Raw genomic sequence first — 13,209 nt, 5'->3', positions numbered from 1 at the left:
ACGGCCCACAACACGTTAATTTGGTTTTCTCATTGAGGGGGAGTGTGGAAGAGCATTCCTTTGCAGTGCACAAAGGGTTGGGACTGCAAGCACAGCATCCCCCAGAGCTCCAAAGAGAGGCAGGAGTTGCAGTGATCAAGGGAGCACTGTCATGGGAAAGACATGATGGGGAGATTTCACGTCTTTGAGATGATTTTTCTGCTGTGCAAAACTGAGGCCCGTTGAGTTGCCAGTAGAGACTCACCAGGAAGGCACAGAGCATGTAGAAGCTGATGAAATAGAAGACAGCGAAGCTGCTCCCGCAGGAGTGATCGGCCTCTGTGGAGTTGGCCGGTTCCGATTCCGGGTCGCACTTTTTGTCTGGGAGACACGCCAGCATGATTTCCTGCCAGGCCTCACCGGTGGCACACCTGGACATGGCACAGGGAAAAGCCAGTCAACAGTCACCCTCGACGTGAGAGAGGAGAGGCTGGTACATTAGCAAGCTGCTCCCAGGATGTTAATGGAAATTTGGGCATGAAGGTCAATTAAGAGCAAGTTAGGCCGATCAGGAAAGAGGCAGAGTCTGCCTGTGACACACACTGGAATATCCCACTGCTCTCCCTGGCTTTGTTGCCATGGTCAACGTGCTGTTCTTTAACCGCTCTGGTCTGGATATGGGGCTGTCATGCTCCAACCTGCCAGTGTCAGGGCGACTCACGTGACGTGGCTATGGATTACATGATGCTAAATGCAAGGGGACATCTGGTATCTTTGATTTTAGTCCCCCTACTTTCCCTTTCTCCCCCTCCCCATTCAAACATGAGAAGAAGGCAGAATTCCTGCCAACTCCCAACCCTTCTCTCCCCTCTCTTCAGCAGCCTTTCCTGGTCCTGGCACACCTGGCCACAAGTGGAGCATGATGGCAGCTAAGCTAAGTTAGGCACAACCATGTCAAGGCACACGCAGGGATCCTGTCCCTTTCCCTGCTCCAATAAGCAGGGAATTCTACTGTCTGGATTTCAAAGAAAAGGAGCATTTCATGGAACTGAATAATCAGCCATCTTCCTTTTCAGGAGAAGGACTTGCCTCCCTGCAGGTACCCAGGTTGGCCTGTGTCGGCTGGCAGGCGTGAGGGTTAACAGACCAGTCATTTCATCTGACATAACCCCTGGGCTCCCCTACAGAGGGACAACATGTTTCTACTCACCTCATGAGCATGCCACGATAGAAGCAGATAAGCTGTGTCCAAGAGCAAAGGAATAGCACTCCCAGACTGACACTATCCGGAACCGTCAGACACCCACCTGAAAAGCAGCAGCACTGCTTGGGGGAAGGTCTGGAAGTTGTTGTTGCGGTTGATTTCTGTGGTATCATTCAGCGCAATTTTACCAAACACCTGGCAGAAAGCAGAGGTCTTTTCAGGTTAGCCTTGCAAAAACCCCAAACCTCTTGTCACTTGTAGCTCTTCATCTCAGTCTGACTCAGGGGATCTGATATGTAATGGGATCTGCTTGTCACTTACAGAACATTTCCACTGGTTTTCATATTTGCTGTTTCCCTTGCTTGTGCTTTATCATCAGAAAAGCACTCACACCCTAACAAGAAGCATCCTTCCTTATATCATACACTGTGAAAAGGTGGTACCAGGTCTTGTTCAACAAGCACTTATAGGGGAAGGAGGTCCAGCTGAAAAAAGTTAACACAGAAAAAAGGGTCCTTCCTTCATTGCTTAGCTGTCTTCCCCAAGAGGAAAGCATAGCAAAAGACCATCAGCTGCAAAGCCTTGAGCTTCCAACTCTGTGGGATGCCTTGTATCTTCTAAAACAATGTAAATACCTTGCCTTGGATCTAGAGATTATCCAAATGTCTGCACCTCTAGTAACCATAGTTGTCACCAGAAAGGGTTTTACAGCCCCTGAGAATACAGCAGTGCAAAGATGATGACTAGATTTGCCCAGAGAAGAAGGGAATGGATCAATCAAAAAAAATAACAAGAGATGAAATCAGGGACAAAGGTTTAGTGATGTAAAGAAGAGAGGCATACGAAGGAGAAGACCTATCTTAAAAGCCTCATAATGCAGCTGAAAGCAGTGGATCTGCCCTGTGGAACAGAAACAGGCTGGCGGCTTGTACACTGCTTTGGGATGATCTGCAAAGACAACACTCTTGCAGAGAAGACAGCTCAAGAATTATAGGGCCTCAGGGAATTTGGTCTTAGGCACAAAGGGATGGTAACAGTTTAGGGCACTGTGTAAGACAAATTCTGCTTCATTCTCTACTTCAACAGTTGTGCATCAATAGCTCAGTACAAAGCTATTTCAATCTACCTGGGGTTATCTGTGCCCTATCCCTTGACTATTCCAAGTTTTAATTTAGAATCTAACAGCCCTTTCCTTAAGCACATAAAAACGGCTTAGTTTCCTTCCATGCCCAGCCAACCACTGCTGCATCAAGTTCACCCAGTCACTGGACAAAGTCTACAATGATGAGCAAACCTTTTGGCAGCCTGAGATGTAAAGGTCTCTGTGCAGGAGGGTTTTGGGCATCTCTAAGAAAGTCTTATATCACTTTTGTATTTATGGGAATTGAGACTAAGAGCTTAACAACCCTTGCCTGGCAGAAAGGTCTCCGCACAACATAATCAGTCAGGGCTATTTATTCCCCATCAATAGCAACATGACAGAGATCTCAAGGACTGAGAGCTGTAATCTCATAGCCAAAATGAGCAGCAGGAACACAGCAGCCCTGAGAAAACACAGAGCTTCTTTTCAAGCAAATGTCACCAGTAATTAACACCCTAAGACAAATAACGAGGTGGAGTGAAGCACAGGGACAATGATGGGGAGGCCATTCCAGACAGGAGGGAGTGTCTGTATGCAGACTTTCTGCAGGGGTTGTTCTTGGATGTATGGGCCTTCCCCAGCCCCACCGTGGGTAGTAGCGACAGTCCCAGCTGCATTAAGGAGGAGCAGGAAGACAGTTTAAATGCTCAGAGGCAGCTCGAGCTTAGGCAGCCCATGTTTTTCATTTCAGGCAAGTATAGGCAAGGGAGCTTCCCATGCTGGAAGTCTGGGATCATCCTTTTGACCCTGCGGTTTCCCTCACACAAGATGCACTGGCAACAACTACTATGGGTGTTTGCATTACTAAGCCATGAAGAGCTGCAGGTAGAAGTTTCTCTTGCTTGATCTCTTCAATCTCTGCCTCTTGGACCATTATATTAATAACTTCATCCATCAACACCAATTTGTCCATGGGCATATCAGGTAGCAAAGCTTGAATGTTGTTCTACTCAATGTCAGGGGAATAGCTGAGATAAAATAACAGGTCTCCTTTATGTGGGAAATTCTTATGTTGACATCAGATCTGGCATATCTAGGCATTCAAGAGTGCTGCTTAAGAGAGCAGTAAAGGATCTTCCCTCCTATGTGTCCCTATGTTTGAAGGAACTTTATGTGTCAGTAGGTTCAAGAGAGCAGCACACCAAATATCTGAAATAACATGAGGACAAAAAGTGATGATAATGGGTCTGCAGACTCTAAGCAATGAGGGGAGGTTGAGAATTCCTATTTTTGTCAGTGAAAGGGCGGTTTAAAGTGATCTAGTAAACTACGATGTAATGTAGTTCAACATGATTGAGAGCTAGATGACCTTCAGGATGCTGAAATGGTTAAAACAGAGCTTTAAACCTAAACCCAGAATTAAATAGTCAACTTAAAACCAGTTCACAGGGAAGGCAGCAGAATTACAGAATCATATATAGCCTTGGTAGAGATAGGATCATTAGAGACTGAAAGTTGAAAGGTGCTTGGAAGCCACCTTAAATGCTTTCTCTAGTTACATAACATCAACACAATATTCTCAAGTGATTTTCTACATGGCAGAGGTAATCCTGTCAAGATCTTGGCCATTTGAGCTAGTTAGGTATTAAGGCAAAACTGGCACATTTCTTGTGAGTATCTGGTAGATTAAATGACAGCTGCAGTTACTGGGGCTAAAGGAGATAACCTACAATAATTCAAGAAATTATCAGTTTTATTTTTCAAACTGGGGAAGAGTAAATGGGAGTCTGTAAAAAAATGTCATTATGACAACATGAAACAAAAAATGGTCACAGAGGCCAAACGAATTTTGTTACAATTCTGTCTGAATTGTAAACCCAAGAAGCCTGTCATATTTAAAGACCTCTGGAAGTAATTATGTAGTGTCTTTCTATACTTTGATCACTGGTCCCGAATGGCTGATTTCTCTGAGATGTCTGATAAGACCCAAGTGGAAAGTGAAGCGTAGTTTGAAAAGCAGCACAGTAGATGAGGCTAGGACTGTCACAAACTGTGCCTATATCACATGCTTTCTTCAATAGGCTGCATGCAACATCAGTTCCTTGCACAGATGAATGCTCAGGCTGCTTCCAAGTTCATTTATGCAGCTGAATAGGATATTGTATTGATGCAGCTTCCTGAAAAACTGGCATAAACATACAGAGTTGGTACACTGGGTCTGATCCCATATTTGCTTTCATGGGTGTAAAGCAAAAGCTGTTCTTTACATCTCAATGGAATTACACCAGTGCAAAAGTGATGTGAGAGTAAAATGAGGTTTGCTCAGTGTGGGATGGCCATGAGGCCAATGAAACAACTACTTTGCGATGAAGAGCAAGCCAGTAAATCACCTTTGCTACAGCTGCTGTTTATTCCTTTGGGAGTGTGGAGGGCTGGCATGTAACTTTTTCTATGTCATCGTGCTTTAATATTAAATAGAGTTCCTTTTGGATCTGCTGGTGTGTACTGTGTTCTTGCTCACAGCCCATACAAACACATGTTTGCCAGTCAAGGTGAGCCACCTTGTTACATTACCAGGACTAAACATTATGGTAGGTCCTCACCACCATGCACTGATCTAGCAACTTCCCATTAGAGATAGTTGAGCTTCTCAGTATCACTTACCTGCATCCCGATCACGGCGTAGATGAAGAACAACATCACTATTAAAAGAGCCACATAGGGGAGAGCCTACAAATGGGAAAAAATAAAAACAAAAAGGGAGAGAGAGAGAGAAAGAGCACTGTGTCTGCATTGAGCTTGGCACACTGGAGCCTGGCTTTGCCAAGGCCGAACTTGGAGTCTGTAGTTGGGGCAGGCGGCCACTAGGTGCCTGTCTAGGCCCACGTTCGCTTGTCCTGCCCGCCACGCGCGGGGCCGACCCGCTCCCACCCGCGCTGCCCGGCTCTGCCTCCCTCACAGCGGGGCTGCCCGTGGCACAGCGGGAAGCGGCTGGCGCCCGCAGGACGCACGGCCATTTACCGACGGGAGAAAACAGCTGCCATCGGCACTGCTCGGTGACTAACGGTAATGACTTGCCTGGGATTTTGTCTGCATCCAATCTGCTGGAATGAAAAATGTGACAGCTGTCAAGAGCCGAGTTCAAGGCTTCTCCTACAGCGGCTGGTACCATCCTAGATACCTTCAGCAGAACCACTTTTGTTCCCTATTCAGCATTAGATGCTTGTGATGGTGTGTCTAGTGTGCGAGGTGTCTGTGATGAGCTGCTGAAGAGGGAATGCAGAGCCCTGATAGGCAGTGCTGGTGGGTAAGGAGTAGGCCAGTACAATCAGCAGTGTTGAGTGCTAGCAGCTCCCTCTGCCACCAGCAGGAAAGAAGGGCACAACTCTGGACCTCACAAGCTTGGGCTTTCCAGAAGGAATTTTCTATGCTGTTCCTTTTGAAATGTATTGTGCTCTGACCAGGGATTTTCAGATCTTACTTTGGAGGAGATGCATAGACATATTCATCCTAAAAATGTGAGCACTTTCCCTGCTCTTGATTTTGAACATCCTGCTTCATGGAATATCAAATACCCACAACATTAATTTTGGTTTTATTTGAGGTTACTTACACATTTCAAGTTTATGTTAAATTTCGATAGGGTCAAATTCCACTGGAAGAATTCAAGAAGATTTTTTTTACTGACAACCATGCGGATTTGACTAAGGCCTGCAGAAATTGTCTCAAAGGAATTTGAATGTTATGATGCCCCAAATTTAAACCTTTGAACACTGCCTGCAATCATCATCTTAAGACTCAGAGATTCCTCTAGGTTTTATGGGATCCAACAAATCATGTCCCACAATGCAGACATGCCAGAACAGAGTTTGGCTGACAGTCACATACATTTTGTGACTATCCACCCTGGGCAGAGTCACACAGGACCTCAGAAGAGCTCCTGGGATAGTGCCCAGACAGAACATAAAGGGCATAACCTTGAGAGTTTGTCTGGCTTTCACAAAGTGACTGTAAGATTATCCTCCCTCCTAGCCCTCTGCTTTCCACTCTTTTTTTTTTCTGCTCAGCCCATTCCTCTCCACTGATGTACCTTCTTACTCATCTCTGCCCCTTATTTCCTATGTGTCCTTCAGTTTTCGCCATCTCCCATACTCCACTCTTCTAAGTCTGTCCTTCTTCATCTCTGTCTTTCTCCGGTTTTACCACTTGTCCTTTCCATTCCCACGGCCTTGCCTTGCTCTCAGCACCCCTCTCACTTCCTACTCCTCCCACCCGCCGGCCTGGTCTCTGTCACTCCAGGCTCCGGGAACCCCACTGAGCAGTTTTCCCACCACACACTCCCCTGACCAGTGCCCCAAGTTGTATGGACCGTGCCTCATGCACAGGGCACCCGGTGGCTGTGATGGCATCTGAACTCCTGCACAAGTTCACTGCTTGTTAAGCTGTCTTGTAAGAGGGAACACACTTCCTGGAAGCACACGGGGACACAGAGAAAAGCCTCTGCCAGACAGAAATGTCCACAGGGATCCCGGACTTTGACAATGGGAGTGGCGGAGTTAAGGGCTCTGCACTGTGGCTATTCTTAGTTACGAAAGTAACTTAACAGTAGTTGCGAGAGGAGGAGCTCCCATCAGAGAAGGGCATGTTACAAGCAGCTAGAGGCTTTCAAGGGAAAAGGCACTTGCTCCCAGTGCTTTCTCCCTCTGCTTGTGGAAGATACCTCCCTTGATATTTCCTCCCACCATCCCACGGCCCTGCCATGGAGAGACTGACTCTCCAAACAAAGAGGTCTGAGGTCACTGGAGGGAAGCACCAGGCACACCCTTTCCCATCCACCTCATCCCCTCCAGCCAAGAGCTGGGACAAGTGGAGCTGGTACAAACTTGGTAGCTGGTGAAGTTTAAATTCTCAAGTTCGTGTCAGTTCCTTTACCATTTGGGTCAGTAAAAATGCTATCAACCATTTAAAGCCTGAAATTGGGGAATATCTGATTGCTGTTTTATGACTTCTGTGTTTGAAAGTTACTCTTTTATGCTTTTACCTCATCCTGCATCTTTTCTTACGTTTAGACCACCATTTGTATCACTGTGCTGTATTTTCCCTGCCACTACCTCAGCTAACATCTAGGTTGTGCTAGCCCAATAAGTACAGGTCAAATATCTGTAAAATGTAGAAACATGCCCCTCTTCATCTCTAACTGCCATTTTTCCACACATCAATCCAATACTGGATGGTTTGAAAGAAGTATTTCTAGTGAGTGGGTTTCTCTGTGTTTGTTTCCCATAGAGCAGATAGATAATTCTTATCCACTCTGTTCTTCTTCTTCCCTTGTCTACTCTGATACTTCACCCATCACCAAAGTGCAGCTGTCTCCAGGGTAAAAACAGCGGCAATTTAACAGCTTGGCATTGTTATCAAGGCCAAAGGTGTAGGGCAGGAAAGATGATATTCTTCCTGAATGTAGCACAGGGGCCACACACCTCTAATACTCACTGGTAGTCCTCAAAACAAGGCTTAAAAGAAATTTAATTGAGACCCAAACTTTCCTCTCAGATGTGCATTTCACCTACAATAACAGGTATTTTTCAACCAAAATGGAAAAAAGATCAACAGGGTTACAGTCTGTAATTGAGTGGAACTGAGTTATCAAGGCTGTTCAGGAAGGTCTTAGGCACTTACTCATGCTTTAAAGATGAAATTCATACCCACACAGTCATCCACCACGAGCGGGTTGCTTGAGTAGCATTCAAGCCATATGCCACTTTTATGCACAGGACTCATGAGCATCCTTTGTACTCTGGCACTTCCACTCATGGGAAACCCCGCTTTGAGGGGCAAAAAAAGGGGTAAAAAGAATTAGGCATTCCATATGATTTACAGATAAGTAAAGGAGTACCTGGAAGGACTTGATGAAGGTCCAAAGCAGCGTCCGGATGCCCTCCCCTCGGCTCAGGAGCTTCACAAGACGCATCACGCGGAAGAGTCGGAAGAAGGTGATTGAGATGCGAGAGTTTTCCTCTGCGTTCTGGAAGCCATTGGCACAGAGGCAGGAGTTACAACAGCACGGGGGGAACAAAGGCCCTGGGTCACAGAGAACACTACGCCGAGAGCTCACTGCACTGTTCCTGGTCCCGGGCACCCTCCCGAGTGTTGTGCTGCCCCAGCACCTCAGGGACAGATGGGTACTGGCCTGGCATGCCCTATTTCCCATGGTAGTGATGCTGCTCTGTGGGGGCTTTCAAGGCCATCAGCATCTCCACTGAAGATGCCTGGACTTTTAGTGATCAGGGATTGTCCATGCTCCACTTCCCCCCAGCATTATGCTGGTGAGATGCCATTCTATTTTGACACTGTGCTGGAGAAGAAAGATACTGTCTCTTTGGATCTGTCTCTGAAGCTACCACAGCAGAAACCTCAGCCAGCAGCCCCAGTGAGTCTGGTGCTGCGGATCAGATGTGTAGCTGACTCTGCTGGGAAACAGTAGCAGGTCCCAGCTCTGCTTCGGCGTGTGAAGCCCCGCAAGGGCACAGCATGCGTTGCCCCAGCTCAGCTGCTCGTGTTTCTTGTATCTCTGACAGTCCTGCTGCTCGTGTGTGCTGCGCCTGGGCGCCGAGCTGTGCTTCCAACTCCCGCTGCTCTGCGTTGGGCTTTTGCGTTTCTCATGACCCCTTTGTATTTCCCACAGCCTGTGCGCTGACTTTTTTTCCTTTTTTTTTGTTTTTTTTAAAAAAAGGCTTTACTGCTACTGTTCAGGCGTGCAGTATTTTTAAATACCTTTTTTTTTTTTTCTGGCCTGTTTTTCTCACAGCATCTGCTTTGTCCCTAAGCATTTTCCCCTGGGCCTGTAACCAGCTTTCACATTCCTCAGACTTCACACATGTGAAGGCAACAGATTTCTGAATGCCGAGATGCCAGCAGGCTTACCTGGCCTCTGGGAGGAACCTGCTGTCTAGCTCGAGAGGAGGCAAGGCGCATAAAATGCAATGCGGTCCCCAGATCATTTACTCCCTAAAATACTGTGTGAAGTCTGTGGAGCTGGTGGCCGCCACTGGAAGCACTACGGGAATGTAACCTATCCCCACCCAGCCTGCAAAGTACAGAGTTTGAGTCTAAGCCCCAAAAGAGCTACGTTTAGGACGAGGAAACAGTGCAGATCACCCTTGCTGTTAACTACTCACCACTGTGTAAACCAAGAGAGAACAGACCCTTTGGATTTCCTGTCACAGCGCAACAAAGCCAGCATCGGCTTGCGTTCCTACTTCCTACAAAAATCCAAGGTGTGGAAACTGCCCGGATGCCTATCTCTGTGACTAAACGTCAGCGTGTGCAGCTGAGAGCATGCACGTGTGCTGCGCGCTGGCTCCCGCGCCAGCCCGCGCCGTGCAGCCTCCCGCCGGCTCTGCCGGCTCCGCTCTCTGCCCCGCTGCCCGTCAGGCAGCGGCAGTGTTGCACAGTGTTGCGCACCGGCTGTAGCTGCTTGCTGCTCTGCTGTGCACAAGTGAGACTGCCTCGCTCATGAAACACAGCGGCGCGTTTAGCATTTCAGCACTGCAGCAAACCTGCAGTCTGGCTACGTCTGGGAGACACTGGTGGGTATTTTGGGTATCTTCCTTCCATAAGCTACAGAGGTTGATGCGGGCTGCCCACGCAGTTAACAGGGCAGGGAACTAGGGGAACAGGATATGCCCAGGAACAGCCTGAGTGTTCCCTGAATCATCCTCTTTTTTTCTGACCACAGCCTGGGAGCTTCAGTAAATGGGAGGGAATTGTTCTGAAGGCAAAGGAGAGTCTCTAGCCTCTCAAATAATCCTGGCATGTGACGCCTTCAGAACTACAGCTCCAGATGGCTGAATATAAAGTCACACACCTCTCCTCATCCTAAAGAAATTCCTTCACATTTCTGTAAGCACCTCAATTTCAATACCACCTAAAAAAAGAGTTGAGGTCCAAGTTTTTCAAAAAAGGATGTGGATAGCAGTCTTGCTGGAGCTGCGCCTAAGAAAAAGGTACTTGCTTACTTTAAAGGCCAGTGCTCTCATGGGCTTGGCCCTTTGGGTGGCAACGAGCTGGGACATTGGTCTGGAAAGGCTTTAGTATTGCCTCCTTTTCCTGACAGGCGGCAGGAGCTGTGAGCAGAAAATCAGCCCTACTTTCCCGGGTTAGACAAAATGTAAGCAGTGGACAAGGTGGAACAAATTCCTACAGTTCCCTGCAATTTACTGCCATCAAACTAGTACTCAGCCAAATCAAACTTAGGCAAAAGAAGGCCTGAGGGAGATTTGGCTTCATTTTAGAACTAGGTGGCTACAGATTAGCCACTGTTTGCACAGCTTTACTTAATTCTTCCTTGCTTTCATCCAGACTTTTGATGGCTTATCTTTAGCAGAGGAGGGAATATTCACAAAGTGGCAACCCAGGATTGGGTAAGCAGCTCTGCTGGGGTTGTGTGAGGACTGCCTTGGACCTCGAGCAGTACCGTTAGTGTGTACCATTGCACAGCTTATTCTTATCTGTCCAAAGTAAAAACCCCAAAGTTACAGTCATCACCTCCTCAAATGGGAGCTTCTGAGTCCTAATCCTTTCTAGTCTGTAAGTTTGGGCACGAGGTCACACTGCAAACCCATTCAGTGACACATTGATCCTGAGGGTGTGTTGCTAACAAGAAATCTTATCAGTTCTTGTTCTCTCTTGGTGATTCATTAGAAGGCAGAACAACAGTTAACTTGACCAAAGGAAAGCTCAGGATGCACAAGAAATACACATGTGCAGCATATTCACAGCTCACGTGAACACCAGACTCACACCAATACACAACATGGCAGCTTCATGCACAAATAACTAGGCTGGGCTTGGAGAGAGAACTCGTGATCAGGGGGAAGAGAATAAAGGAGTGTGTTAGAAAGAGTGTCACAGAAGCTGGGAGGGTGGTCTGTATTTTCGGTCTTACCATAGAGGAAGAGCATTGGGTATGTTCAGCTGGCTTTAAAGAAAGGTAGACAGAAATAAGCTGTAATAAGTCTCCAATCAAGAGGCCTAGTAGCCTAGGTCCTGGCTAACACAGGAGCAACAAAATGGCAGAAGAGGGCAAATGGGAGTGTGAAAGAAATGCACAAGAGGCTGGGCTCATTCCCTGGGACACACAGGACCAAAGTTGGCCATGGCACAAGTAGGAACAACTCCCGCTGAATTTCAGGTGAGCTGTACCCACTAACACCGCATGTGAATTTGACCCAGTAGCAGTGTTGGACATCCTGGAACCCAGGTAGTTGAAGTACTGATACCGTTAAAATGTTTCTGTGATCTCTACTATCAAGTTCAACAGAGGTACTCATTTAGCTCTCCAGCTCAGATCCAGGCCGCGTCTGCATAGGGAACAGCCAACTTCCAGTGCATCAGTCTTGATTTGTAAACCCTTAACAGCTCAATGCTAAAGCAACACTTTCTATTTATACATCCCCATTCCCTTACATGTAGTTCTCCGTGATTACATTGTTGTTAATGAAACAATGGGCCGGGACAGTGTAATCATGCTCTTGGCAGCCCTGCGGAACGCACTGCCAGCTGTGGGAAGTTGGATGGCAAAGTTGTTGTTTAGCTTGCTCTGACTTCGCCCAAGTCTCAGGAAAGCTCCAGGGACCTAATGGATGTGTCCACTGAGGCTGAGCTGAGTCCCAGCCATCCTGGGAACAATCAAATTGCTGCAAATACCATGTCCTTGATTAAATTCTGGGGCTCCTTCCAATACTGAAGTCAATTCTAAAGAACACTTGAGGCAGCAAATACCCTTAGGTGGAAGAAGCGGAATTAAAAATAAGTAAAAACAACTTCACGGGGGGTCCTTCGGTTAAATGGCAGCATAATCTGCCAGGCTTATCCTCTGTTATATGCCATATATGCCCTATACGGCAAATATAGTACCTCAGCCAAGCTGAAACTGATAAATTTCTTCTTCCCATGGCAGAATTGCCCTCTAGTGCCACGAAGGGCTCCTGCTCCTGCTCTCTCAGCACACGGCACTAACCTAACTGGCATTGTACTTTTTTATTACCTAAATAAATACTGTACTTTGGATGCCCAGCCTATTTGGTAATACATACAAATGAGAATGATTATAAATCCAAGCTACACCTGGTCTTATACTATTGTTTTGGGTTAACTGATTGGTTTGGCATTGTCAGCTCTCACTGCTTTTTCTTCTCCTCTTTCAGGTCTTGTGTTTTCTTTTCAGATCACATACAGGCAAAATATGGCTTGAATACCAAATAAGGGAGCAGTGCCCACAGGAGACACTTCTTACTGACCAGGCGTAAATTTTGATTTCATGTTGCTGGGCAAACCTCTCATTTCCAACAGTGACTTTCCCTGTACCATCCCCTTCCACTTTGTATCAGTTTTGCAAATCATCTTTTTCTAAGAATAGCAGAAAGTCACAACCTGCTATTGCTGTATTCCTGGTAGAAGATCTACAGCAGCTGTGATTTGACTGAAGGTACCCAGAAAGTTTCCAGCACCTTTCAGGATTCTGCATCTTTCCTGGTTGACAATGTCAGTGCATCTCAGTGTAGTCTGATCTGAGTATCCGAGGAAGCCTTGTAAGCTACCACGGAATACTCTATTCTAATTGTCATTTTCTTATCATTTTGCCTGAAAATGATGATAATAGCAGTGTAATAGAGTAAAAAATTTGCTATAAAAGGTATGACTATAAAAGGCGCCAAGACTGCACTGTTGAAATGGAAGGCTCAATTTTGAAGGAGTTGGCAAGGCATTAAAAAACCATGAACCACATGTTCTGAGTATCTTTGGCACTGCTAAGAAAGCAGAGGTTGACTGACTCCTCGGTCATTCCCCTAACAGCCTATGTTTTAAGATGGGGTCAGTTATGAAATAAATTATACCAGAAACTATAACAACAGCTCAAAAGCAAAATAGGAGAGCTTCTGTT

The 13,209-nt window shown here is 46.5% G+C and overlaps 1 protein-coding gene across 1 annotated transcript in view; it reads right to left on the bottom strand.

Moving 5' to 3' along the window:
• Positions 1–13,209, bottom strand: part of CACNA1C (calcium voltage-gated channel subunit alpha1 C) — a 427,407-nt gene that overhangs the window by 19,966 nt on the left and 394,232 nt on the right. Inside the window, exons 33-37 of the mRNA XM_088521659.1 lie at positions 11,212–11,244; positions 8,161–8,289; positions 4,929–4,994; positions 1,287–1,378; positions 245–410 (exon numbers count right to left, since the gene is read on the bottom strand). Of these exons, the coding sequence (XP_088377785.1) occupies positions 245–410; positions 1,287–1,378; positions 4,929–4,994; positions 8,161–8,289; positions 11,212–11,244 (486 nt within the window). The remainder of the gene's footprint in view (positions 1–244; positions 411–1,286; positions 1,379–4,928; positions 4,995–8,160; positions 8,290–11,211; positions 11,245–13,209) is intronic.

The sequence above is a fragment of the Tinamus guttatus genome, unplaced genomic scaffold (genome assembly GCF_059628265.1).
Source record: "Tinamus guttatus ecotype Peru unplaced genomic scaffold, ASM5962826v1 Tinamus_guttatus_pri_ptg000125l, whole genome shotgun sequence".
Taxonomy (NCBI): domain Eukaryota; kingdom Metazoa; phylum Chordata; class Aves; order Tinamiformes; family Tinamidae; genus Tinamus; species Tinamus guttatus.
The sequence above is the reverse complement of the archived record's forward strand: the minus strand, read 5'-3'. Positions and strand labels throughout refer to the sequence as shown.